Source organism: Ambystoma mexicanum, chromosome 6q, assembly GCF_040938575.1.
Source record: "Ambystoma mexicanum isolate Mex_15411 chromosome 6q, UKY_AmexF1_1, whole genome shotgun sequence".
Taxonomy (NCBI): domain Eukaryota; kingdom Metazoa; phylum Chordata; class Amphibia; order Caudata; family Ambystomatidae; genus Ambystoma; species Ambystoma mexicanum.
Genome location: NC_090937.1, coordinates 1,321,054,563 through 1,321,080,710, shown reverse-complemented (window position 1 = coordinate 1,321,080,710; position 26,148 = coordinate 1,321,054,563). Strand labels below are relative to the sequence as shown.

Here is a 26,148-nt window from a genome sequence, read left to right as displayed (position 1 = left end):
TGAAAGAAAAGGAGGTGAATCCCACAAACATTGAACTGTGTAAAAAGGAGAACATTGAAAGTAAAGAGCGGGGGACCCAGGGGTGAGCCACTACCAGCCTGATCGAACATTCATTTGGTTAAAGGAACTTTTGTTTTTGTTATTTGAACATGTCAGGCCCCCGAAGGCATGAGACATTCAAGGGAAACGAGACCTGGTCATCGACGGTCCTGAGAACTGACATTTGAACGGTCGACCCAGGCTACCACATCCTGGCATATTATTTAAGAACACTTCTTTCTTTTCTTTAGAACTATCCCACACCCCTTTTTGTATTCGTTGTGAGGTTTGGTAATAGGTTTGTTAGTATAGGCCCTTTTATTTTGACACAACACCACTAGGACTGCCTTATTTATCATTTGATGGTTGACGCTTGCTCACATCTTAGTTATAGGTTTAGATTAGGCTTTTTTCCAACCTGCATACAGCATTCATTGTTCAATAAACACCCTTGAACTGTGATGACTTGTGTCTGTCTTAATTATTGGCACCATGAGTTTCATGTAGAGGAGGTCCCAAGCACGATTCACACTCCAGCCGTCCATTTGAAGTACCAGGAATGTTCACACCGAAATATGTGATGTATGATGAGCAAATAAAGCAGCAGAGAGCTGCAGTTGGGCTCTGTCCAGGACCTATCAGAATAACAGCACCTATTGAAGTGCCAACACCTAAGAAAACCTGGACAGTAAGGTACCCATTGAGAAAACCATATCGACAAATGAGACAGAATGAAGATTGTCAGAATGCAATCCCAGAAGAAGCTAAAAAAATACTGAGAGAAGACGAATGGTGACGTCACAAGAACCCGGACTGACTCACATATAGAAGATATGACGACCTATGAATGATAAAAAGAGACGAAACACCATTGACAAGTGACATCCTGAGCCTAAAATGAAATAATCGATGTCCAGATGTCAGAAATGATGTTGCATGCGCGATGAAGTTATTCAGTTAGTTTAAACGTGTACATATGCATGGAACCGCAAGAAGCAAAGAAATTGTAAGGCTTGTTTATGCTTAGTAGTGAAATTGAGGCAAGTGCCACCAATACATATCTACCTCAAAAGAAGCACATTATATAAAGTATGCTTCCACTATACACAAGAGCAGAATCAACCAAAAGGTTACTAAAGGTCTCAAGAGGAGAGTTTTGCAGCGAACAAGCGAAGATTAAAGACAGAAGAGAAACTCAGACAGATGCAAATCGTGCCAGGAAACCAAGGTCGTATCGGCTGAAATAGACTAACAGTGGATACAATTTAAGAAAGAAGAACAGAATATCCTGTTCAGAAAGGTCAAAAATAAGCCATAGAAGGTAGGTTGCTGGCAAAATTAAATCAAATACACAAATTGCATGAAGAATAAGACAATTTCACTGTGTCAGAATCACGTGACCAGCCAATCGAGAAGGGATGAAACATGGCCTTGTGCCATGCACAGATATCGTAACTTTTCCAGACCAAGAAGCAGTCTCGAGGCCAACCACAAAGAAATAATTGACACATGACCATTAAAGTGATGATTGATTGTAGCAATAATTTGAGGGAAGCTGGGGGTGAAGACGAGCTCCCTGCACCTGGCCGGCTATTCTGCACACTGTTAGGCTAGTGGAAAAGTATGAGTGGGGCTGTTGTCAATCCAATCATAGTGGACCAAGTAATCTAGCGTCCTATAGTTAGTAAAACCAATGAGACGTCGTACTGTTAGTGACGTTTACAGTAGCCATTTTTAAGGTAGGGCTTAGATGCCCCACCTGACAGTGTTTGTCCAATCCCCTCACTCCGTTACCATATACAGATATAGCATCTATATTAAAGTTACCTTCCTAGAACCAATAGAATTGCATGCCAGATTGTAAGCGTTACACGTCCGTGATGACGAGTTTTTAGTATAAATGATGTTTTTTTCCTGAAATTAATTGGAGTTGAAGCAAGAAGAAAATCGAGCGATTGCTGATATTCATGAACTGTTACGCTCACCTGACTCCCACGGAGGCGCTGGCCTGGTTCGCGCTGCTGTGACCTCTTCTAAGGTGATGCGCAGGGTTCGGAAGACGGACTGGACCGGGCCCCCAAATCTGATTTGTCTGGCTCGCAGAAGTATCCTTCTGTAGGCGAAAATAGGGGATTAACTGTCTGCGGGGTAATGCAATCGGCCTCCCACTTTCCCCTCTCACCCTCCTTGAAACCCTTCTGTGATTTCTCGTAGCGTCTCACCTTAGGGTCTGGAAGGACGAGCTCTCCATCCTGCTTCTGATGCAGGGGCGCGTTGGTATCCAGTTACTTCACTGGATTTTCGGATTGGTGAGAACCAAACTTGCTTGGCTTCCAGGTAAGTTTTTTGATAAGAGGTTCCCCTTGTGTCCATGCATTAATGTACTAATGCTAGTGTCTTTTTCCCCATAGGGGCCGGGGTACGGAATGCCGGGGAACAGGCACCGACCCGAGATGAGAGGTGAAATCCTTGTAGAAAGCAGGTAAGTCTTTAATGAGCGTTTTTTGGTAATATCTTTTCATTCGCTCATTAACGCTGATGTCTCTTTTTCCCCTTCGGGGCCAGGGTCCGTAAATGCCAGGATGCGGCGCGGACCCGAAATGAAGAGGGAATGAATCAACAGGTAAGTCTTAACATGGAGATTTAGCTTTCCTTATTCCCTTCTCTCTCTCACCTTTTGTTCCTGGTCTTTTTCTCCCTAGGCACTGGGGCGTGACTGCGAATCCGGATGATCGCTGCTGAACATGGAGGCGCCCTGTAAAGGTGAGTGGAATGTGGCGCTGCAGCGATCGACGCGATGAGCTTTTAAATTAAAGTCTTCCTTTTCAGGATTGTCTGCGAGATGTCTCCGGGATGCGGATTTAGCAGGTAAGGACTTTTCCTTCTTCTGTTCTCTTCTTCTCTTCCTTTGCAGGTGATCCAGGATACTGGCAGGCGTGGCAGAAGTCATGATGCAGGAGCAGACACGGTGAGCGTCCAGCTGCTAGATGCAGAACAACGCGAAGCACGTGTGGCTGTTCGGGTGGGGTTTAAATAGCCTTGGAAGAAGTTCCAGGTATGTATCCTTCCTCCAATCAGGTATGTATCCTTCCCCTACCACTCCGCATGGTAAATTAGTCCCACAGGTAAAGTAGTTCCTTTCAGGCCTCAAGGAGGCCGGGATCCTGCAGCATGGTCTGCATCAAGTAAGTGCACCCAAGCATTTCCATAATGAGCCTGGCACCTATGGCGCCAGGACTGATGTCCTTTATGAGCCTGGTGCCACAGGCGCCAGGACACTGTCCAAAGGGCCCCTATATGGGGTTGCTGGGTCCTTCCTTGGGGACTGGATGTCCGCTTTCGGGGACGCCGGGCTTGAACCGGCTCCCCGGGAGCAGGCATCATGACATGAACTCCCCGCTTTTTGTACTTGTCACTTTGCCAAACCATTGAGTTGCCATTATTGATTTGATGCGAGAGTATTTAATCTGCATCCTCATCCATCTCACGGGTGCTGCTGCCTCATCTTAAAGTGCCATTGGGCAACCCCCAGCTCTATGGGCCGGTTGGGGTCCTAGTGCACACTTGGCAGCAGAGGTAGGATGGTTTATCGATTAGATAAGACACCCATTGGCCGTCGACATAAGTAACTCTGAGTCCTCGGCAATATCACAAGTCCTTTGCCATCCGGCTAAGTAAGCCGAGAGGCTCCCCGTAGATAGTGGTTAGTCTAAAGTGTAATACCTGCAGGTTGAGGTCTGAAGGAACCCGTGCTTTTCCCCACGAACCCCTTCCCACTTCTACGAGCCACCGATCGAGCAAAAAGCAAGGAAAAACATGCCAACGGTGAGTGAAAAAAGACTAAATACTTTGGCAAAAAGTTGCATGCATTAGAACAAGTAAGGGAAGGTAACGGAGGGAGTTGGGACAAAAATAATGTAAGAGCAGGAGTAGAATGTATATATAAATGGGGAAAGAAATACTGACTCGAGGGGGGCAGAGCTAAAGAGAGGATATCGGGAAGGATACCCAAGCTAGAGAGTACGCCCAGATACCGGCGCTTTAATATAGCGCTAGAAGAAGCCTGCATTCAAAGTCCTGAAAAGATAGGGCACAATACGAAACCAGTATCGATGAAAGAGGCGATCGGAAAGGGATGGGCTTACATTCCATGTCGGAATAACGAGAGAGGGCAGGAGATTCATGTAGCCGCCGGAATCTGTCTAGTCTGTCACATCTGTCTTGTATTTTTTCTTTTTTTCTGACGTCATGAAGTAAGAACATTTTTGGGGAAATAGCATGAAAATTGTGCGATTGTAAAGTTAAGATGTTGTATGACATGAATTGATGGTTGTTTGAAAAAGTAAAAAGACATTTTTGTGAAAAAAACTGTATTGGAGTTTGCGACATGCTCACTCATATTGTTGGTTTTGTTTAAGAAACGTGAAGCATAACAACGTGTTATATGAGGAAAAGATAAACAGATTTAAGCATGGAAGACGTTACACCGTTAGTACACTTGTGCAAACAGTTGCCGAAAAATGCACCTAATCTGAAGTACAGTGCAGAATGGGTTAAAGGAACCACAAATAAATGGTTTATGCCATGGCCCTAGAGCGGATCGCTCTCTAAAACGATCCTGCAACACATAACGACATATCTGCACGCCACATACACTGGCAAAAAATTAAACAAACGCCTAGCTAGTTTAGAACTTTGGAAAATGTACCAAGAGGAGAAGGAGGAAGAGCCACTGTTAGATTGGATACTTAACATATGCACAGATGAGGGGAAAACGCCGTCTGTGCCACCCGCCCCGTCTGAAACAAAAAGCAAAGCCAGTAAAGACAAATGATTATACCAGTTGAGGGAACTGAAAGCAACCATGGGGTATAGCAACCCGGCATATGAGTCACCTACGCAAAGTAGTGACGAAAACCCAGACAAGGACAGAGATATTACCTCCAACGTCCCGAGGGACAAAGAGAGGCGCGAAAGGGGAAAAGTAGATCAGGTGCAAGCAAGTGCATCTCCAGAGACAGATAGAGCGGGTAAAAGATGGAAACGAGATGAGGACAGAACTGATAAGATAGCATTCACACAGAATGAATGGATGGGAGGTCAGATTCTATTGAAACTCGATGATAAAGGCATTGAGGATGTGAGACAAAAGGGAGAGCCAGACAATTCAAAAAGAAAGGAGAAGGAAAAGGAAAAAGGATTGAGAGACGAAGAAATCAGGAAAAAAGATAAACAGAGACGAGAGCAGTAGTATCACGAAGAGCAAGAAAGGAAACGCCATCATAAGCAGAAATCGGCTAATGATCAGGACAGGCAAGAACAGCGAATAGAAGAAGAAGAACAGAAAATAGGGGAAAATAGAATCAAGAGACCAAGGGATGAGGAAATACGAGGGGCAAATGAACGCATATGAGAACGTAGAGATGCGAAGAAACAGGAAGAAGATAGAGTCAGAGAGGAAGCAAGGCAGCGTAGAGAGTTCGATGACGACACAGAACGAAAGGGAAGACAGAGAGCACGAGATCTTGAATATCTGGAGAGAGAGGTTAAAAAACCTGACCCAGTTGTAGACTGGGAAGACAGAAGAATTCTTTCCTGAGTATGATGCAGTACCAGGCACGTCTAGGGCAAATATGGAAGATGACTGACACCAGAAGCATCGGAGAAACGATCGATAGAATATATGATGAAATGGGGCTAGAACAAGTACCCCAAGGGAAAAGAGATGACGAGCGTCTGGAAAGCACTCAGCTGAACGATACTGAGGACGCTTCTCGAAGTAGCTGTCCCCTCGATAGGTTGTCGCTAAATAGAAACGAGGAAGATGAGAGGAGTTGTGCGAATTGGGCACAGACAATATCAGACGCAGAAAGAGAGGAATACGAGGAAAAGGAAGATGAGAGAAGACGCGAAAAACGCTTCTGTGGAGGAAAAGCAATATGATGGTCAGATAGTAGTGGATCGACACCTAAGGCATCAGTGTCAGCCACACAATCAGATTGACACAGAGAAGTATCTTACGGTCAGAGGGGGGTGTCTCCGTCACCCTATGTGACAGACTAGGGACATTGCCAGGAAGACAGCGATGCAGCAACATTACCCCCGCAGTAGATAGGAAAATGATGAGAGAAAAAAAATAAATAAATAAAAAAAAGAGTGCCATGTGTTACAATTCTTGTTGCTCAAAAAAGGAGGAACGAGGCCACACTATATACCTTGGCCACACATGGATCGAGAAAATCAGAAAAATAAGCTTCCAATATTAACACCGGGAGCCGGAAAATGGATACACGAGTTAGAAAAAATAACGGGAGGGAACGCGTTAGCTATCGGGGATATTAAGGGTCTTTTAATCGCCATACTTGGTGACAGAGCTGACGATGTGTGGACGCGTGCAGGTTACCCTGGCGTGACTACAGTTAAGACTGTGCATGATGGAGCGCCATTTAACAATTGCACAGCCGCGGTATGGAAAGCATTAAGATTGCACTACCCAGACACTTCAGACATGGGAGCTATAATGACACGTAAAATGAAGGAGTCAGAGGATCCTTTGCTTTACATTCTGAATTTCCAAGGCACGTGGGTGCTGGAAACTCGTGAATCTTGGGGGAAATCTATACCAGTGTTTTACCACATATTAGGTCAAGGGCTGCCGGATCAAGTACAGAAGCAGCTCAAGAAATTGGTAGGAATTGAAGCAAACCCGTGGTTTGAAATACAGTTGAACATAGTGCACTATTGCAGACTGATGCAAGAAAAAAACCGCAAGAAAGAGGCTGCACGAAAAGCTGAAAAGGCAAAGTTAGTGCAGAAAAAATTGTCAAAATATGCCATTGAAGGGGCAATGATAACTGGCATAGACAGATCAAACATGCAGCAGGCCAACCATCAAGGGCAGGGTGATCAAGGCAATAACAGGTTCTACCCAAGGGGGAGAGGCTTTCGAGGAAGAGGATGGCAGAGTAATCAGGGAGGTTTTCAAAACATTCAAAATGGCAATCAGGATATGTCAAATGAGCAAATAATCAGACCACCGCCAATATATTAACGTGTGGAATGACAGGGCATCTAGCATGCACATGCAGAAGTCAAAGCATGGTGCAAAACAACCAAGGAACAAGAGTAGGGATGGTGAATCCACCTTTATTTCTGCAGCAGAGTTCAAATGGAGTTGCACAAAAATCACACAGTGCAACAGCAAGCACCGGGAGCACAGCATAGCTTGCAACCTCAGAATGGGACAAGTTTTCCTCAAGGACAGTCTCAACAGTCGCCGATGCAACTGTCACAGATAACAAGTATAGGACAGGTCCTGAATGCTGGACTGGGAAATAACTCTGGTGATAGAGGAAATCCATTCACTCAGCATGGGGCAAAGTTATATAAGGATTAGGACAGCTCACTGGGAAACCTGATGTGTTCTATCCTATCAGTGACACCAAACCCTCACGAGGAACCAAGGGGTAGATGTTGTTATATGGGATAAAGAATATTCCTTCTTAGTTGACACAGGTGCAACACGCTCGTGTATACGTGAAGGCAAGTTTTCCTTGCCCGGCGAAGCCATAGATACTCAGGGCTTCACAGGAGCAACAAGTCGTGTTCCTTTTACTAACAAACTTCCGGTTTCTATAGGAGAATGTGACATGAACGTGCCACTTTTGTATTCACGGCAGACCCCAGTGAATATAATGGGGCGTGACATAATGACGAAGTTAAACATGACAATCTCGTTCACGGAGAAGGGCATAGTATGTTCAACTCCAGGAATGCATTATTTGAACGTGTGCAAAATGGTTAGAGCATGCGCAGGACAAACGGCTATGAGAGCTGTTCCACTGGAACCAGAAATATTCACGTATGGAGTGCAAATACTAATGGCAGGGCTACCAGGCCTTGCAGACAAAACCATTAGGACCCCCGATGAGTTTCTATTCAGGCCAAGAATACCTATGCATGAGGAAAAAGGATGAGTGTTTCCCTTAACAATACACACAGCTACAGTGCGAGGAAAAGTGCCATTGATCGATGGTTGTGATGACGAAGGCAGACAATGGTGTACAGTGATCGCCATTGAGGAAGGGTACAGATTGACTGACGTCACTGATGACGATCTGTTTGAAGAGCAAACAGGTATAGATGAAACAACAGTTGAGGTTAATCTCATTTATTGGGTGAAATTGATCAAAAGAGAAGTGCCCCAGAGAATGATGCTGGCACAAAACCGTCCTGAATATTTTGACGACCACATGGCAAAGGTGCCGGTCTCAGTGTGGACTACAGGCCCTTATGACGTAGGCTTATTGAAAGGAGTAAGAGAAGTGAGGATTAAATTGAAACCAGGAGCAATTTTACCAAAAGCACGACAGTATCCCATGTCTAGGGAAGCAGATGAAGGGATTTTCAAGACAATTTCTGCTATGATAGAGCAGGGTATTTTGGTGACGTCAGTCGTCATGCAACACTGCGGTTTATCCAATTAAAAAATCAAAGGGAGGGTCTTGCCGTTTAATCCAGGACCCAAGGCCAATAAATGATATTGTAGAGGCCAAGTTCCCTCTAGTCCCGAACCCGTCCAAAAGCCTAAGTAATATACCCGTTGAGGCAAAATATTTCACAGTGATTGACTTGAAAAATACATTTTTTTCAATCCCATTGCACAAAGACTCACAAGATTTGACGTAATTTATGTTCAGACAGATGCGTCTGAAAAGCACAAGGTTACCTCAGGGGTAATGCGAGTCTCCTTCGATTTTCAACAGAGTCCTGCAGATAGACTGAAGCAATATTTCAAGTGCTGTCTTGCAATATGTGGACGACATCCTAATTTGCAGTACGACAGAGGAGATGTGCAGACACAATTCTATTCAGCTATTGACTATATTGGCTGAGAAGGGATATAAAGTTGACAAAGAGAAGTTACAATATTGTCTGCAAGAAGTGCTTTACATAGGCCAGCTGATCTCACATGAGGAGAAAAGGGCTACCCCCGAAAGGGCCGAGGTCATATTAAACTTAGCAAAGCCAACACGATAAAACAGATGCACAGTTTTCTAGCACTATGCAATTATTTCAGGGCATAGGTCTTTGACTACAGCTCATATACCAAGCTCTAAAGAAAGCACAGGTGACAAAAGAACAAATTGAATCGACAGACCATGGAAGAAGGGTTTGTTGAACTCAAAAAAGGCATTTGCACGGCACCAGTTTTAGGAATTCCCAATTGTGCAGGGGAATTCCACCTGTTTTCACACACGAATGGCAGTGCTATGACGGCAGTACTCACACAGAGAACCACTTTGGGGTACAAGCCCCAGGCATATTACAGTGGTAATTTGGACCCAGTGATGAGAGGTCACATCCCGTGCGAAGAAAGTTTAGCTGCCGCAGCGTTCGCCATAGAGAAGGCTTCAACCATTGTGATGGGATGCTCAATGACGTTGTTCGTCGAGCAAGCATTATTCGCCGTTCTAGAAAAACCGAAAGGCACATTGACATCTCAGAGAGCTTCTGCTTATGAAGTGATCATATCAAATCCATCGATTAAGATAATTGATGTAAGATAGTGAACCCAGCTATGTTTATAGCAGAGCCAGTCACTGAAGGAGAACCAACCCATGACTGCGCAAATTATGAAGAATTCTATGATGAGATTCCAAGCGTGAAAGAAAATGCACTAGCAGAGGGAGAAATTGTCTTCGTAGACGGTGCTTCGAGAATCGATCAATATGATGGGCAAAGATATACAGGCATCACTGTGATGAAGCACACAGCAAGCTGCAGAATTATTGGCGTTGATACTTGCAATTGAGAATCACGCAGACCAGGAAGTAACAGTGCACAGCGACTCCGCCTATGTGATGTCGACAGTGCACGCAGGCCTAGCGCGCTGGAAAAGGAGGGGCTACCTCCAAGCAGACGGCACGCCACTGCAGCACACAGCCTTATTGGATAGGCTCATTAAGGCACTACAACTCCCAGTGGGCATAGCGGTCGTGAAATGCGCCGCCCACACGAAAGGGACAGATTTTGCAGAAATCAAGCAGCAGACACGGAAGTCAAGCGTGTGGCACCAAAGAACGAAACAATAGTTGGCAAACCCAAATAATGGAACTCCAAGGGGAGGCACCACAGGAGGAGAAAAATCTGTGGAAGCGGCAAGGGTGTTCTTTAAACACCTCTAAAAGCTTGTGGCGACAAGACAGCACTGGTAAACCGGTGATGCCTATAGCCCTATTGAAAATAGCATTGAACAATTGCATTATCCAGCGCACATGACAAAAGAGAATCTAGCAGCAACGATTGCTGAAGACTGGTTTATACCGAACTTAGTAGAACACGTTGCATGTTTTATGGTGAACTGTATAATCTGCCAACAGTTCAAGGCTGGGCATACACTAAAAGTAATTAGAGGAGTCATCCCAAGGCCCAATGGACCTTTTCAGCACTTGCATGTCGATTACGTCGAAATGATTCAAGTATGTAAGGGGTACAGGTATCTAATTGATGTGGTGTGTCCATTCTCTAGATGGATAGAAGCAGGTCCGTGTACACACCCAGACTCTACCTGTGCGGGCATATTTTTGGTGAGAGAGGTATTTCCCAGATGGGGAGTATGTGAGGTCATGAGGTCAGATAATGGTCCTCACTTTGTTAATGCAGTATTCAAAAAGATTAGCTTGCTGCTTGGTATAAAGCACAAGTTCTCTTTGGCGTATAAACCTCAAGGTAATGGGATATGTGAGAAGCCCAACAGCTTGTTCAAGGAAAGGATAGCCAAGCTGAAGCTTACTCTAAAGAAGGGATGGTTGCACTGCCTACCACTAGCATTGTATGCACTCAGAAACCAGCCTGGTTCTGACCATCATATTACGCCGCATGAGATGGCAACAGGCAGAAGGATACAAACTCCATTGACACCTCGAGCTAGATGTGATGCTCAGCCAATAGGGGAAGTTCTAGGATCAGAAATGCAAAATTACTTGAACTACATGACATCTTGACTTACTGTAATTTCAGGACAGCTGCAGCGACGACAAAAGGGGTGCAGGGCAGCACAGACCACAGAGGGAGATACTACAACAGACCCGATTCAAGGTTTACGTCTACCACCAGATTTCCCTGGGGGCACGGTCCTGGTAAAAAAAAACACACGATTAAAAAGTGGGATGAAACAAGGTTCAACTGAACCTTTAGAGTGGAAGATGTCACTCCCTCTGCAGTCAAGCTACAAGGAAGAAGAGCTTGGCTCTTCCTGGGTGACATCAAGCCATACAAAGGAGAAGGCCCCCTGACTGCACCCCAACGTGTAGAGACTACAGATGATGGGGAAGAACCACAGCATGTGCAGACAAGATCCATGACGAGGAAGAAGGACGCATGACCAGTAAACAAAGGCAAAGAACTTTTTGTGCAAGTTGTGGCTTAATTTTGGACATTTCCTCTAAGCAAAAAAAGGAGAAGGACATAAAAAACTGACACTCTGTGCATCCTAGTTGCAGGGTGAAGAAGAAAAATTGCACGCATGAGCCACAACATAGTCTGTTGACATTTAACTTTGGACTGAAGTATTGAAGCCTTGATAAGAAAAGGATATGCCAAATTTTGATCAAGGACACACAAATTGGAAAAGAAAAGGATATGCCAAATTTTGATCGAGGACACACAAATTGGAAGAAAATACAGTATCCAGACTCTTTTTAAACAGGAGCCCTGTTTGGACTCACTTATGGTGTCCCACAGAAGTGACATCCCTAAAGATGTTCTAATTTACTCTGAATTAGTATTGAGATCGTACCCGTCATTAGTGGGAAGGCTCACTAACATCACTGAATTTCTTCAAAACCCTGAAAACGAAAAGACAATAAGGAGGCTGCTCATTGTGATCGCCGAGCAGTTCCTTCTGCTTCCGGAGTACAGAGAAGAAAAGACAAGTGTCCCAATCAGAAGAAGAAGCAAATAGGCTTGTCATCGTGCTATTCTTTTGTTTAATTGAAGATTTCCCAGATCTTGTTGGGAGACATACTGACGTCTTGACATTTCTTCGAGATCCAGCAAACACAGATCGTTTGAGTATAATCCTGAACGGAATCATAATTCAGGTTGCTCTTCAAGCTCATAGAAATCACAGAAGCTGCTCACAGGGAGTGCCGAGCAGTTCCAGAAATCAGCAAGGACACGACAAATGTCCCTGTCACCAGAAGATAGTAGACTAGCAAGCAACGTCTTCTTTTGCCCGATTGAGGACTTTCCAGAACTTGTGGGGAGGCCTGCCGGTGTTGACGTCCTTACTTTCAGAGACCCAGCAAACTCTACACAGATGAGCATACTCCTGCATGGTATTGTAATGCAGGTTGAACTTTCTAACCATCAGCAGAATTATCTGAGAAGATTTTAAACTTTCCGCCGAGGGACAGATCGAGGAAGTGTTGCCAGAAAGCTTCACTCTTGTTTATGCTGACAAGGACATGACATGCCTTCTGGAGTGAAACAGATAAGAGGCATTAACTGGGAACTTCTTTATTTTGAACACACGAACTAAGAGACTTGCTGAACCCATTACCTGATTTTGACATTTTCATATACAGCAAAAAGAACTGTGTCCAGAGATAAGAGACAATCGTTCCAGTACCTGCAACCCACAAGCAGTAACGGCAGAAACCAGAGATAATATTGCCTAGAATGTGTTCAAAATTAGTTTTCTTTCCTTAAAAGATCAAGATGGGCAACCAAAGCAGCAGCGTTGTGATCCCAAAGGAGCAAAGACACTCAGTTTGTCCCGGAACCAAGTGTTGTAGGCTAACATAGAGGTATAATGTACCTATGCATTGTATTCATCATTGTTTTACTGTCACTGACGATTCGAACTGCATTTTTTATTGGTGCACAAAGTGTTCCGATTCCCGTGCACCCACCTAATGATGTATGCATGAAACCCACAAAGGCACCCAGACCTTACATAGTCATTCCCGTCCCTAGAAGGTATTATAGTGGAACTAGTAAAATTGAAATGGATGTAATTAGTAACAACACACACACTCTTGTGGTAACAAACACATTGAAAAGCTGGATACATGGTCGGCAGAGTAAGCATGAGAAAAGGGTAATGAAAGACACACACATGCAAACGATGAGTGCACATACAGCAGGTCTAGTGTCAATAACTGCAAAACCACAATCCAATGAATGGGAGAAGACTGGACAATCAACGAGGAGAAATTCCACTACACGCAAAGTCAAAGGACAAATGGAAAAAGCTGAACTTTTAAAGAAACAAAAAGGAGTTGCAGAAGAAACCAACATAAGCACTCCTAATCCAGCACTGAAAGGGGCAAGTGCAAACCCAGCAAAACTCACGTGCAGAAATGATAGCAGAATCAATATGGCCGTCCAGAGCCAGGAAAAGACAAGAGAACAAGGAAAGAATTGCCAGACTTTCTTCTACTCAAATGGTACAGATGAGGAGGCCTGAAACATGGATGGAGATACCGGAGAACCCTCCAGCAAGAAGAGGCTACACGGATGTGTTCAAGGATGTGGTTATAGCAAAATACATGAAAACCTTGAGAATCAAGACAATCGCACAAGAAGATAGCAACAAACTAAACGACTACCTAGACAGCACCGCACACTTGGGGAATAACATCTGGTATCAACATATGAAGGAAGTTGGAAGACGAAATTCAAAGGAGGAATGCTTTGTTTGTGCACTCCTTCCTTACAGCATGGGGAAATCGAAGATCTTTGTAGCTGTTGAAATAGATGTGCAGATGGCACACTGTCTGTCTGTCACACGTAGCAATGTGCAAGAACAGAGACCAGTTCATGGGAAGTGATGCTTCACTGAAATGGGCAACTGAAGCAACGGATCCAAATGAAGACTATTATGTCCAGGATATAAAAACAAGAAACAATGGAAAAACAAAGCACATTGTGATTAGATATGAGAAGACTGGAGTTAAAGGAGCACAAATAAGAAGAGCAGCAAATCAAAAACTGAACGTTCAAGGAAAAACTCCAGAAGAAGCTCGGAGATGGAAAACAGAGGCCACATGCAAATTTGAGGAACAGTGCTTTCACCAGACAAATAAAAGAAAGGAGTAGTGATCTACAGAGCAGGGATGGTCATTGGAGCCTGCAAAGAAGCAATTGAAAACGCACAAACGACATGCAAGCCCCTATGGCTGAGACGTGCAAGACTGCTAACATGGGTCGAAGACAGAGGAGCACCCTTACAGATCGTACCATTGGAGAATTCCAAATTGTGCTTCAGGAATAATGGCACAAGAAAAATGGGAGAGAACCAGAACTGTCGCCAAGTCTTTGACGCTCCAGGAATGGTACATGGTACTGCAGTGATCATGGATCATTATTGAGCATGTGGATCCAAGGAATATATCAGGCTGCCAAAGAGCTGGGGAGGTATATGCACACTGGTGAATGTCCATGTTCCAGCGTTGGTGATTCCAAAAAGTGATCTGAATATTGACAATTTCCCGAAAGCAGATGCTCACCTGAGGAATAAGAGATCTGTGGAACTAATGAGCCGAATGAAGAGAGAGAATTACTTTTCTGCAAGATCCATAGAAGCTTTCGATGCTATTGCATATGAACTTTGACTGTTCAGTCAGACTTCTTCAGTGTTCACGACACTTTTTATCCAAGAATTCAGGTTGGAGCAAACACCAAATGGTTGCAGATAACCAGATGGGAGTTACTGCAGACCATCAATACAACCATAAAAAGATTCAACGCAATTTAAGAGTTAAGGGCAATCCGACTAATGACTCTCCAGAACAGATATGTCCTTGACATGATCACAGCTATGGATGGAGGCGTTTGTGCAAAATTCGGAGAATCATGTTGCACATTTATACCATCTCACGATGAAGAAAATTGAACTTTAACAGAGGCCATATGTATGCTGATGAAACTGCAGAATCAAATGATCGATGAAACTGACAAAGTGGACGACGTCAGCTGGTTTGGATCACTATTTTCATGGGTTCCACAACGGATGGCAGATGCATTCAAATTCCTAGGAGCATTGCTAGTGATGAAATTGCTTGGATTCTCTGTTATCAAGATAATAATTTCTCAGTGCCAGAAAACTGCGAAAAAGGCCATAGGGATGAAGATCATGATTATGTCGAACCAGGATGGAAACCCAAGAATCTGACTGATGAAGAAATAAGGGACTATGTGTAAGCCAGCACTTATGCACCAGAAGGAACAAAGTTTCGATATCCCAGGAAACATAGTAATTATGTGGGAAAATTGATCCATTGTAGTCCAAGTGGACAATGTCAACTAATGCCTTGGAACAAAGATGAGCATGTGAGAACAGCAGGAAGCTTTAAGGTTGTCATAAAGATATGGACCCCAAAGACATATTTCTTCAAACCTCTATGTGTGGATCCAGAGTAGGAAGTGAAGTGGGTCCAGAGGATGAAGTAAAAGTGTATACCAAAAAAGAAATGAAAGTGGTCGATGAATCACCCAGAGGGGGGAGTGTAGAGGAGGTCCCAAACACGATTCACACTCCAGCCATCCATTTTGAAGTACCAGGAACGTGCACGCTGAAATATGTGATGTATGATGAGCAAATAAACAAGCAGAGAGCCTCAGTTGGGCTCTGTCCAGTACCTATCAGAATAACAGCACCTATTGAAGTGCCAACACCTATGAAAACCTGGACAGTAAAGGTACCCATTGAGAAAACCATATCGACAAATGAGACTGAATGAAGATTGGCAGAATGCAATCCCAGAAGAAGCTAAAAAGATACTGAGGGAAGACGAACGGTGAAGTCACAAGAACCCGCGCTGACTCACATATAGAAGATATGACGACCTTTGAATGATAAAAAGAGATGAAATACCATGGCCAAGTGACATCATGAGCCTAAAGTGAAATAATCGATGTCCAGATGTCAGAAATTATGTTGGATGCGCGATGAAGATATTCAGTTAGTTTAAACGTGTACATATGCATGGAACTGCAAGAAGCACAGAAATCGTGAGGCTTGCTTATGCTTAGTAGTGAAATACATTGTGGCAAGCGCCACCTATACATATCTACCTCAAAAGAAGCACTTTATATACAGTATACTTCCACTATGCACAAGAGCAGAATCAACCAAAGGTTACTAAAGGTCTTAAGAGCAGAGCTTTGCAGCGAACAAGCGAGGATTGAAGACAGAAGAGAAACTCAGACAGATGCAAATCATGCCAGGAAACCAAGGTCGCATCAGCCTAAATAGACTAACACTGGATACAATTTAAGAAAGAAGAACAGAGTATCCTGTTCAGAAAGGTAAAGATAAGCCACAGAAGGCAGGTGGCTGGCAAAAATAAATCAAATACACAAATTGCATGAAGAATAAGACAATTTCACGGTGTCAGAATCACGTGACCAGCCAATTGAGAAGGGATGAAACTTTCACATCTACGCATGGCCTTGGCCATGCACAGATATCGTAACTTTTCCAGACCAAGAAGCAGCCTCGAGGCCAACCACAAAGAAATAATTGACACATGACCATTAAAGTGATGATTGATCTGTAGCAATAATTGGAGGGAAGCTGGGGGTGCAGATGAGCTCCCTGCACCTGGTCGGCTATTCTGCACACTGCTAGGCTAGTGGAAAAGTAAAAGTATGAGTGGGGCTGTTGTCAATCCAATCATAGTGGACCAAGTAATCTAGGGTCCTATAGTTAGTAAAACCAATGAGACGTCGTACTTTTAGTGACGTTTACAGTAGCCATTTTTAAGGTAGGGCTTAGATGCCCCACCTGACAGTGTTTGTCCAATCCCCTCACTCCGTTACCATATACAGATATAGCATCTATATTAAAGTTACCTTCCTAGAACTAATAGAATTGCATGCCAGATTTTAAGTGTTACACGTCAGTGATGACGAGTTTTTAGTATAAATGATGGGTTTTTTCTGAAATTAATTGGAATTGAAGCGAGAAGGAAATAGAGCGATTGCTGATATTCATGAACTCCCTGTTTTTTGTACTCGTCATTAAACTGACTCCCTTTGCCAAACCATTGAGTTGTCATTATTGATTTGATGCGAGAGTATTTAATCTGCATCCCCATCCATCTCACGAATGCTGCTGCCTAAACTTAAAGTGCTATTGGGTAACCCCCAGCTCTCTGGGCCGGTTGGGGTCCTAGTGCACACTCACATAATACATAAAGTGTTTTGTGCTGACAAGTTACAACTGAACTCTTCCTCGACATTCAAGAAATCCTCTTCTGGTGTGGGTGCAAGGACCGGACAGTCGTTCGCTAGTTCCTCCTTCCGCTCCTTTCGGAGACCCGTGGGGGGGGGGGCATGGTCCTCTGCGCTCTTCTCGTTCAAGACCGGCTCAGAAGTCCTGATGGTTTGGGCAGGCCAGTGGGCGGAAGTCTACGGCAGTGGTCAGATTCCTGGGCTCTGGACACTGTCCAGAAGGGTTATCGGTTGAATTTCCCGTCTACCTCTGTGCACGGTTGCATGGTTCGGACTGCTGTTCCCCGCTCTCTACCCAAAAGAATGCCTATGTCGACGGCCCTGTCTGAATTATTGCAGAAGGCAAGCTGTTCACAGCCTGTCGTCCCTTCTTATCACCAGCTACTTGCCAGGACACTTGTGCTGTCAAAATTCGATTATTGCAATGCCCTCTACTTGGGCACCAATCTTTGTAACCTTAACAAGTTACAAATGACACAGAACAATGCCATCAGAGCCGCATTAAACATCCCAAGGAACCAACATATTTCAGACACCAGACGGAGTATACGCTGGCTCTCAGTTTCACAACGAATATCTTTGAATACACTTGCTCTCACTCACAAATGTCTCTCCAACCAAGCACCCAGCTACTTGGCCAATAGAGTCTACCTCTACAACTCTAACAGACCCCGTAGAACTGCCCAGACTAATTGCCTATCCATACCACATTTCAACCTCCAGAGATCTGGGGGGACCCGTTTCCCAGTAATGGCTTCTAAACTCTGGAACTCGATGCCCAACTTGCTAAGAGCAGAACCTTCCTTTCAAAGATTCAAATATATGGCCAAAATGTGGCTCTCCGCCCAAGACTCAGCATTGCCCTCTCGCCAACCTCCAGCTGTGCAATAAGCGCCAGCCTCACCAAATGTAAATAGGTATCTGCTTATCATGTACTCTTCTTGTATATAACTATAAGTTAATTGTATTGTTCTGTTTGCCTTTTACCATGCTGTAACTAAGTGATGCGCCCGGATGCCCTCAGGCTTGGTGCGCTCTATAAATAAAATAAATACAAATACAAGGTGGCCATCAGGCCGGTTCCTCTTCCACAGCTGGTTCTGGGATTTTACTTGAGGGCGTTTCTGGTACCCAAACCTTCGGAAACATTTTTCCTCATTTTGGACCTCAAGGCTCTGAACTGCTTTGTTCAGAAGGAACGGTTCAAGATGGAGACTTTGAAGAACATTCTCCTGATGTTGCGCAGGGGAGTGGGGGGGCTGGCTGGCGTCCCTGGATCTCCAAGATACATGTTCCCACGTATCTCTCCGCCCCTGCCAGAGGAAGTTCTTCCGGTTTGCTGTGGGGTCTCGGCATTTTCAGTTCTGCGTGCTCCAGTTTGGGTTACGGTAAGTCCCCAGGGTGTTTACCAAACTGGTGGCTCCCCTGGTGGCACATCTCCACCTGAGGGGCATTCAGATTTTTCCCTACCTGGACTGGTTGGTCAAGGTGGCCCTCCGGAAGGCAGCCCTGGCACATCTCCAACTGGTTTGCCAGGCGTTGCAGGACTGGGGGTTTCTGGTGAACTGGCAGAAGTCTCAACTGGAGCCCTCTCAGGATCTGGTATTCATGGGGGCTCAAATTTGCGCCAGGGTGGAGAGGGTTTTTCAGTCCCAGGAGAGGGTCCAGCGCCTGCTATCTGTCCTTGGCAGGGTTCTCAGGAAGCAGAGTGTCACGGCTAGCATATTGCTCATGCTTCAGGGATACATCGCCTTTTGTGTCTTCATGGTCCCTTAGGCTTGTCTACATCTGCGTCCTCTGGTCTCTTATCTGCTCGCCCACTGGCTCCGGCTTACGGGGCCTTTATCCCAGTGTTGCATGTTCTTGGGGCCGATTTACTGTGGTTGTTGCGTGTTCCAAATGTCTGGGCGGGGTTGTCCCTGATCCAATCCCCTTTGACCACTCTTACTACAGATGCCAGCAGAAGGGGTTGGGTTGCCACGTTAGGCGTCCTCTCGGCCCAGGGGTTGTGGGCTCCAGAGGAGGTCTGTCGCTCCTCCAATTGGAGGGAGTTGTGTGCCATTCTCCGGGCCCTGTTGTACTTTGGAATGTTTCTGGAAGGCCGGCGGTGATGATCCGGATGGACAATACCAAAGCTTTGGCCTATGTAAACCGGCAGGGGGGGTCCGGACGCTCCTTGAATGCTCTGACGGCTCAGATAGGTTCCTGGGAGGAGTCACACCTGTTATCCCTAGTGGCTCCTAACGTCAGGGGGGGGGGGGGGTTGACAATGCTCTAGCAGATGTACTCAGCTGCCGATTCCCCTCCTCTTCGAAACCGATTCTGTCGGACAGGGTATTTTTGGAGATTTGCATCCGGTTCGGGCTCCCGGTTATAGATCGCTTTGCCTCTCCGGCTTCTGCGAAGGTACCTCTCTTCTGCTTCCGGTTCCAGTTCGAAGTGGCTTGGGGGGTGGATGCCCTCACTGTGGAGTGGCCTTGGGTTCTCCTTTATGCGTTCCCTCCTCTCCACCTTCTTCCGTGGGTGGTTCAGCGCATCAGGGAAAGCTGTTGGTTTCTCCGTTCTGGCCCCATCTGAGCTGGTTTCCCTCCCTGATGGAACTTCAGTGCCAGGGGCCTTGGTCGATTCCGGGGTGGCCTTGTACCCTGCAGGTGGGTCAGGGGTTGAGGGTCAGGTAGATTCAAGGGGTGGTTTGGCTATTGCACGGTCTGAGTTAGTCTCCCATGGTTTTTGGGGTCTTTTGGTCGTGTCGACCCTTAATGCTCGAAGGCCTTCTGCTCTGAAGGCATATGACAGGCACTGGGGCCACTTTCGGGCTTGGTTTGGGCAGTCTGGGATTCCCCCTAAGATCTGGTCTGCCCGCTATTCTCCAGTTCCTCCAGGAGGGTTTTGACAAGGGCCTGGCAATCTCCATGCTTCGCTCCCAATGGGCCTCCATTAAAATCCTCTTGGAGGACTGATGGCCACCTGGATGGGGGGATCTTGGTGGGGAGGTTTCTTTAGGGTGTCTCTGCTTCCCATCCTTGTACCTATATGGGCATTTCCCCTTGGGAGCTCCCTTTAGCCTTCAGGTTCCTTCAGGGGCCTCCCTTTGAGCCCCTGTCGGAAATTGATATCAAGCACCTTACTCTGAAGACTGCTTTCCTGTTTGCTATCATATCTGCCCGTAGGCTGGGGGGAGGTTGTGGCTCTGTTTTGTCAACCCCCTTTCTTGAGATTTCTACTGGACTCTGTGGTTTTGCAATGTGATCCACAGTTTCTGCCTCAAGTTGTGTCTCAGTTTCACACTTCTCAGGATCTGGTTCTCCCTGCGTTTTTCCAGGTCTGCAGATGCCGGATGAGGTGGCTTGGCATGCCATTTATGTGCGGCGGCGGTTCTGGAATATTTGGCTCGGACTGCCCCTTTCCAGCAGTCCGATAGTCTCTTGGTTAATTTTGGCCCCGCTGGTGCGGGGCGGAAGGCCACTGTGGTTTCCATTAGCCGGTGGATCTGTACTGTTGTCTCAATTACTTATGTGGCTTCTGGCCTGCCTGTACCTGACCACGTTCAGGTTTGTTGTTTGGCTGCTTCCTGGGGGGATGCTCAGGGGGGTTTCTCTACAGGAGATTTGTAGGGCTGCCACCTGGGCGAATCAGGGCACCTTTGTCAACCACTACTGGTTGAATATCTCCCAGTCCGGGGATGGTTCCTTCGGGGTTGATGTCTTGTCTGTTGGGATGTGATTTTTAGAGTCAATAAAGTTGTGCATTTTGTTGCTGCACTTCTGTCTCTATGTCTCATTGGGCCCTCTCCCCATTGCTGCTATGGTATGACTCATGAAGTAAGTGCTGGGACGAGGAAGAGTGGATGTGGAGGTAAAGCTATGATTAATTACTGGCAACCTTAATTACTCCTAGTCCTACTCTTCCTCGTCACAGTACTGACGACCGTCCTCTCCCTCCCTACGGGGGGGTCCCCTTGCTCTGGCTTGAATGTGTTAAACTGGAAGGAAGCTGGGGGTTGAGGGGAGGAGGTATACAGAAGAAAAGAAATAGACAAAGGTTCTGTGTCTGAGGCAGGGGGCTCATGAAGCAAATACTGTAACAAGGAAGAGGAGGACTAGGAGTAATGATGATTACCAGTAAGTAATCGGTGCAAACAACAGCATCACCCAAAAGAGAATCCCAAGAAAAGAAAATCCAACAAACATCACTCTGGCTGGGACTCATAAAAAGATAGCCAACAACCAACAAGGAAAAATAGGCACACTGCCCTGCAGCTTACTCAACATAAGATCCATGGTGAAACACAAAACAGAAATGTATGACCACCTAAGCAAAGGCGGCACCAACGCACTCTTCTCCACAGCAACATGGCTATCAGACAACTATAAGACAATCACCCATGAAGTCATATAAGACAATTTCAAACTTATGCGCACCAACAGAGATAACTGAAGAGGAGGCGGAATCACAATGGCGCACAAAGACCACATCTGTGCCACAGCACTTCCCTCAACGGACATAAAGACTGTGAATCCCTCCTCATCAAACTCAAGCTCAACAACCAAGCCAATGTTCCTTCTGATCTACAGACCGCCATCCTACAACACGAACTTTGCAGCAAAGCTCACTGAAGCCATCACCAACCTTTCCACCTATCATGATAACAATCATCCTGGGGGATTTCAACATATGATTTGAAAGAGAGAACGAAACCACAACAAACTCAGCTCCAGTCTGCAAACAGACTTCAACCAAATAAAGAACTGATCCACCCACAATGATGGACACAGCTTGGACGCAATCTTCTGCAGAGACGGACTCTCCACCACCGCCCCACCAGTACCAATGATATGGAGTGATCACTACCTAATACCATTCACCATTAAACTCCCTACCTGCATACTGTCTGGAAACACAATACTGCATGCTACTAACAAAATAAAGAGGAGGTATTGACCTGGAATCCTTACCAGAACTGCTGAAATCAACTAAACCAAACATCTGCAAGCTAAATAGAATGTTCCTTGACTCAGCAGTAAAAAAGCTCGACACCTGGATCACTGAGGCTATAGAAACATTTGCAGCAGCAAAACCTTTCAAAATCACAGAAGAACTGAGGGAAATTCAGAAAAAAAACAGACTGGAAAAATGTGGATAAACCGTTACAATCAATCTGACAAAATAAAATACCAATGACAACTTAGAATATACAAACCAGCAATCCTAAAAGCAAAAAAGCATACTAAGCCACAAGAATCCAATCGTCAAACAACCCACAAAAAGAACTCTTCAAAATCATCAAAGAAATCAAAAACCCTTCATCCTGCAACAAAGGCGTTATAACATCACAATCATTATGCAACAATATCACCAACTACCTAAGAACAAAACTAGAAACAATCCAAAAGACCAATGAAGCAAGCTACACAAACACAAGCACAACTACAGAACTACCAACCACCGGCGCGCCACCAACTTCAGCAACACTCGATCGATTTGAGCCCAAAGATGAATATGTTTTCCCCACACTAATCAATGACACCAACCTCACTGGATCCTCCCATACCCATCACCTCAACCACAGCACCCAAGCATCTTACTTCCAGCTACTGATGAACCTTAAAGAGAGGAATAGTACCAAAATCTTTTAAATCAGCTTACATGAAGCCACTCCTAAAAAACTAAACAGGAAGTGCGGATGACTCCAACTACATACCTATATCGAATATACCCTACCTGGTAAATCTACTTGAGAACCACATATACAAATTCCTACTCAACCACGTAGAAACGAACGGAACACTCGACCGCTCGCAAGTCGGATTCAGACCTATGAGAGGACCAGAATCAGCACTTCTATCCATATGGGACGAACTAAAAATAAATGCAGACAACACAACAAGCTGCCCTCATACTACTGGACATTTCAGCCGCATTTGACACAATCCGACACACAACACATCTGTAAAAAACTGCTTTACAATGGTTCAGTCCTTCCTCGCCAACCGAACTGAAAGAACGTACCTACCGCCATTTACAAAATCACTACATGGACAATAAGCCGAATTACTCCAAACCAAGATCAACCGCTACCAACCAGAAAGAGACCCAAGATCAATCGACGACCTCGAAAGAATTTGAAAAAGGAAATTCAGATGAACTGCATTCTAACTGCTGTCAATCTATGGAACCCAATCCCAAAGGAGATAAGAACGGCAGAAGACCACCTCACCTTTAGAAAATGACTGAAAACATGGCTATTCAACTCACTGTGATTAGCAGAAAATGGGGACTGCTAGCAATATCACTAGGCACCTGAGATAATCCAATGACAGTATGGATTTCGGAACCAACAATCAAACAAACATACCATATCCAGGTGCTAACCTTACCTGCTCCTTTCCGGCATACCCCACACGATCTAACGGATCAGTCTCACCTCACACAAATACACAACCCAAACATCATACACCATAAAAACTAATGGTCGCAAATAAGCATCCCAGTCACTGGACGTTGCCCTTCCGAACACAATAACCCAGTACCCACAATCCAAACATACCTAGAAAGCCGACTCACATAGACACCAACTTCTCCTGGTTCTACAAGCACCAAAAAAAGCACAACCTCTATCCTAGTCACTCTTACCTCACTAACCTGCCCAACTCACTTTCTTACAGAACCACGCGAGTGTCTGGAGACCATACTAACGGTAATGGTTTGCACTATAAAAGTCCACTTAACATAACATAGCATTAATGTTGCATGCATTGGATCTGGGTGCTCTGCTCATTCTTACGCCTTCACGGCAGCGGTTGAAGAACAATGTTTACTATATAGAAAATATTCTAATATCTCGGTGGAATTGTGGTTGATGGATCACAGACGCTACAGTTCGAGTAGCATCAAATAATCAAAGCAACGTGAAGTAGTGCGTTTTTTGTTTACAAAAATAATCGTGGAAATGGTATGGAAAATGAATAAAAGAAATGCACTCATTTTTAAAAATGTGCATTGAGTAAAAGACTTTTAAACTTAACTGCATTAGAATTGTGGTTCTGCTTGTTTGCTCAGTGAACTCATATTTTGTTTGAAAGTGTGGAATACATCACAGTGACCTGTGGTTTGCGGGAAATGTTTGCTGTGAGATTGTGCAGGGATGCCATCACACAATACAAATAAATCCCAGTACAGATCGGTGCATCGCTTTAGTTGTGGGTCAACTGATTTCTAACTCTTGGCCTAGGTCTCACATAACTCATTGATCTCAGTCAATAGGATAGCCCAAAGGAAATAACAATATATTAGTTACACTTGTCCACCAAAACATTGCTGATACCAATTATCTCAATATGTTGTTATTCCTCGCCCCTTACAAGTTTCTACACGCCCCTACCACTATGGACTAATGATGCTCTTCACTGCACAGCCACGGGCTGTGATACACAACTACTCTAGCAAGATCAGGCCAAAGGGTGAGGTAGTCCGGAGCCTTCTCAAGTTGTGTACCCTTGTCATCAAGAACAACGGTTCTATAATGCCATGCTCATATGCATCTCTGCTCAGCTTCCCGCTCCCGTAAGCACTAAACCCACCATTCTACGCTTCCCTAATCCCCGTTCTCCCAAATGCCCCCCAAGAGAACGTCACCTTGGTGTCCACGTCGGCCAAGCAGTCCCTGCGGAATTGATCGAACAGGCCCTGGCTCTTAAGGCGGTTCACGATCTGCGCCACCAACTTGGGGTCGCCCGGCTGAGGGTTGGCCATAGCAGGAAGGTGTGTGCTCACAGGCTACTTCTCATGGTCTTACAGTGCAGCTCCAATACTTTCTTGGTCCACTGCCTCTGCAGTACCAGCTTCAGCGCTGCAGCTGTCAGTGCTGCGAACAGCGACCCTTCACCCGGAAGTCGAAAAAGATTGTTGACAAACAACGACTGGTCTCTTCCTTAGAAAGGAGGAGGCCGTGTGAGACACTCACTACTGTAGGTCTGTAAATCTCGCAGGCTCGTTTTTTTTTTGCCCTTAGAGCAGCAGGGCTCACAACCAGCTCCCATTGGATGAGCAAGCGAGCCTTCCCATTGGCTCTCACACTGGGAGCAGGCGAGGAAGTGACGGAGTAAGGGCGAATTGAAAACACCGGATCTGACAGATTTGTTTTCCAGGCGTCAATTCAAACTCGTCCTGCAGGGAAAAAAGAAACATTCCTTGCTTCGTTTGAACCTATGTACCAGGCAGTCTCCCACCACTTCGGGAGAGAAGCAGGCACACATGCTATAAACAAGAAAGCAGGCACAAGACTGGCTTGCTTTGTCTGTGCCCCCGTGCTTTGATATGCGTATTTCAAGGAAGGCAATGGATGAAATGCCCATGCAAGGAGAGCGTCATTTTTAATAACAACAAAAAAATGCATTCGTGAATTTTCAATCCCGTAAGGCAGGGATGTGCAACCTTTGCCTCTCCATATGTTTTGGACAATTCCCATGAAGTCTAACCAGCTCAATGTAGAGAGATCAAGGGACACATAGTCCAAAACGGAACAGCTGCAGGCTGCAGACCCATGATTTAGAGTGTAATGTTCGAGGGTGGGACAGGAGAATCTGCTCGTGTTTTCCATGTGAAATTAGAATTTTGTAGGGAAAAAAACGGCCACCTAGTCTATTCTGTTGCAGTTATTTACGCTGCAGTTTTTGGGTAAAGTTGACAGTTTTCCACAGAAAGCACATTTCTACTAAAGGAATGAGCATTTCCTAAAATGGTCCTTGTTTGCGGTTATTCTGCAGTTTTTGACTACTGGAGAGGAAAAGCTGCATTGCCCTTATATCCCTCTTCCTCAACCCAGTACTTACCTCTGAGGCCCCGCCCCCGTTCCAGGACCATTCT

General features: G+C 45.2%; 1 protein-coding gene across 2 annotated transcripts in view; it reads right to left on the bottom strand.

The window, feature by feature from the left end:
* The window catches only part of BOD1L1 (biorientation of chromosomes in cell division 1 like 1), a 926,227-nt gene that overhangs the window by 887,328 nt on the left and 12,751 nt on the right, over positions 1 to 26,148 (bottom strand). Inside the window, exon 1 of one of the 2 annotated variants that reach the window (XM_069631943.1) lies at positions 24,919 to 25,252. The exons of the other annotated variant lie outside the window; for it this stretch is intronic. Within the exon in view, the coding sequence (XP_069488044.1) occupies positions 24,919 to 25,035 (117 nt within the window). The 5' untranslated portion in view covers positions 25,036 to 25,252. Of the gene's footprint in view, positions 1 to 24,918; positions 25,253 to 26,148 lie in introns of those variants that run through there. 2 annotated transcript variants of the gene reach the window in all.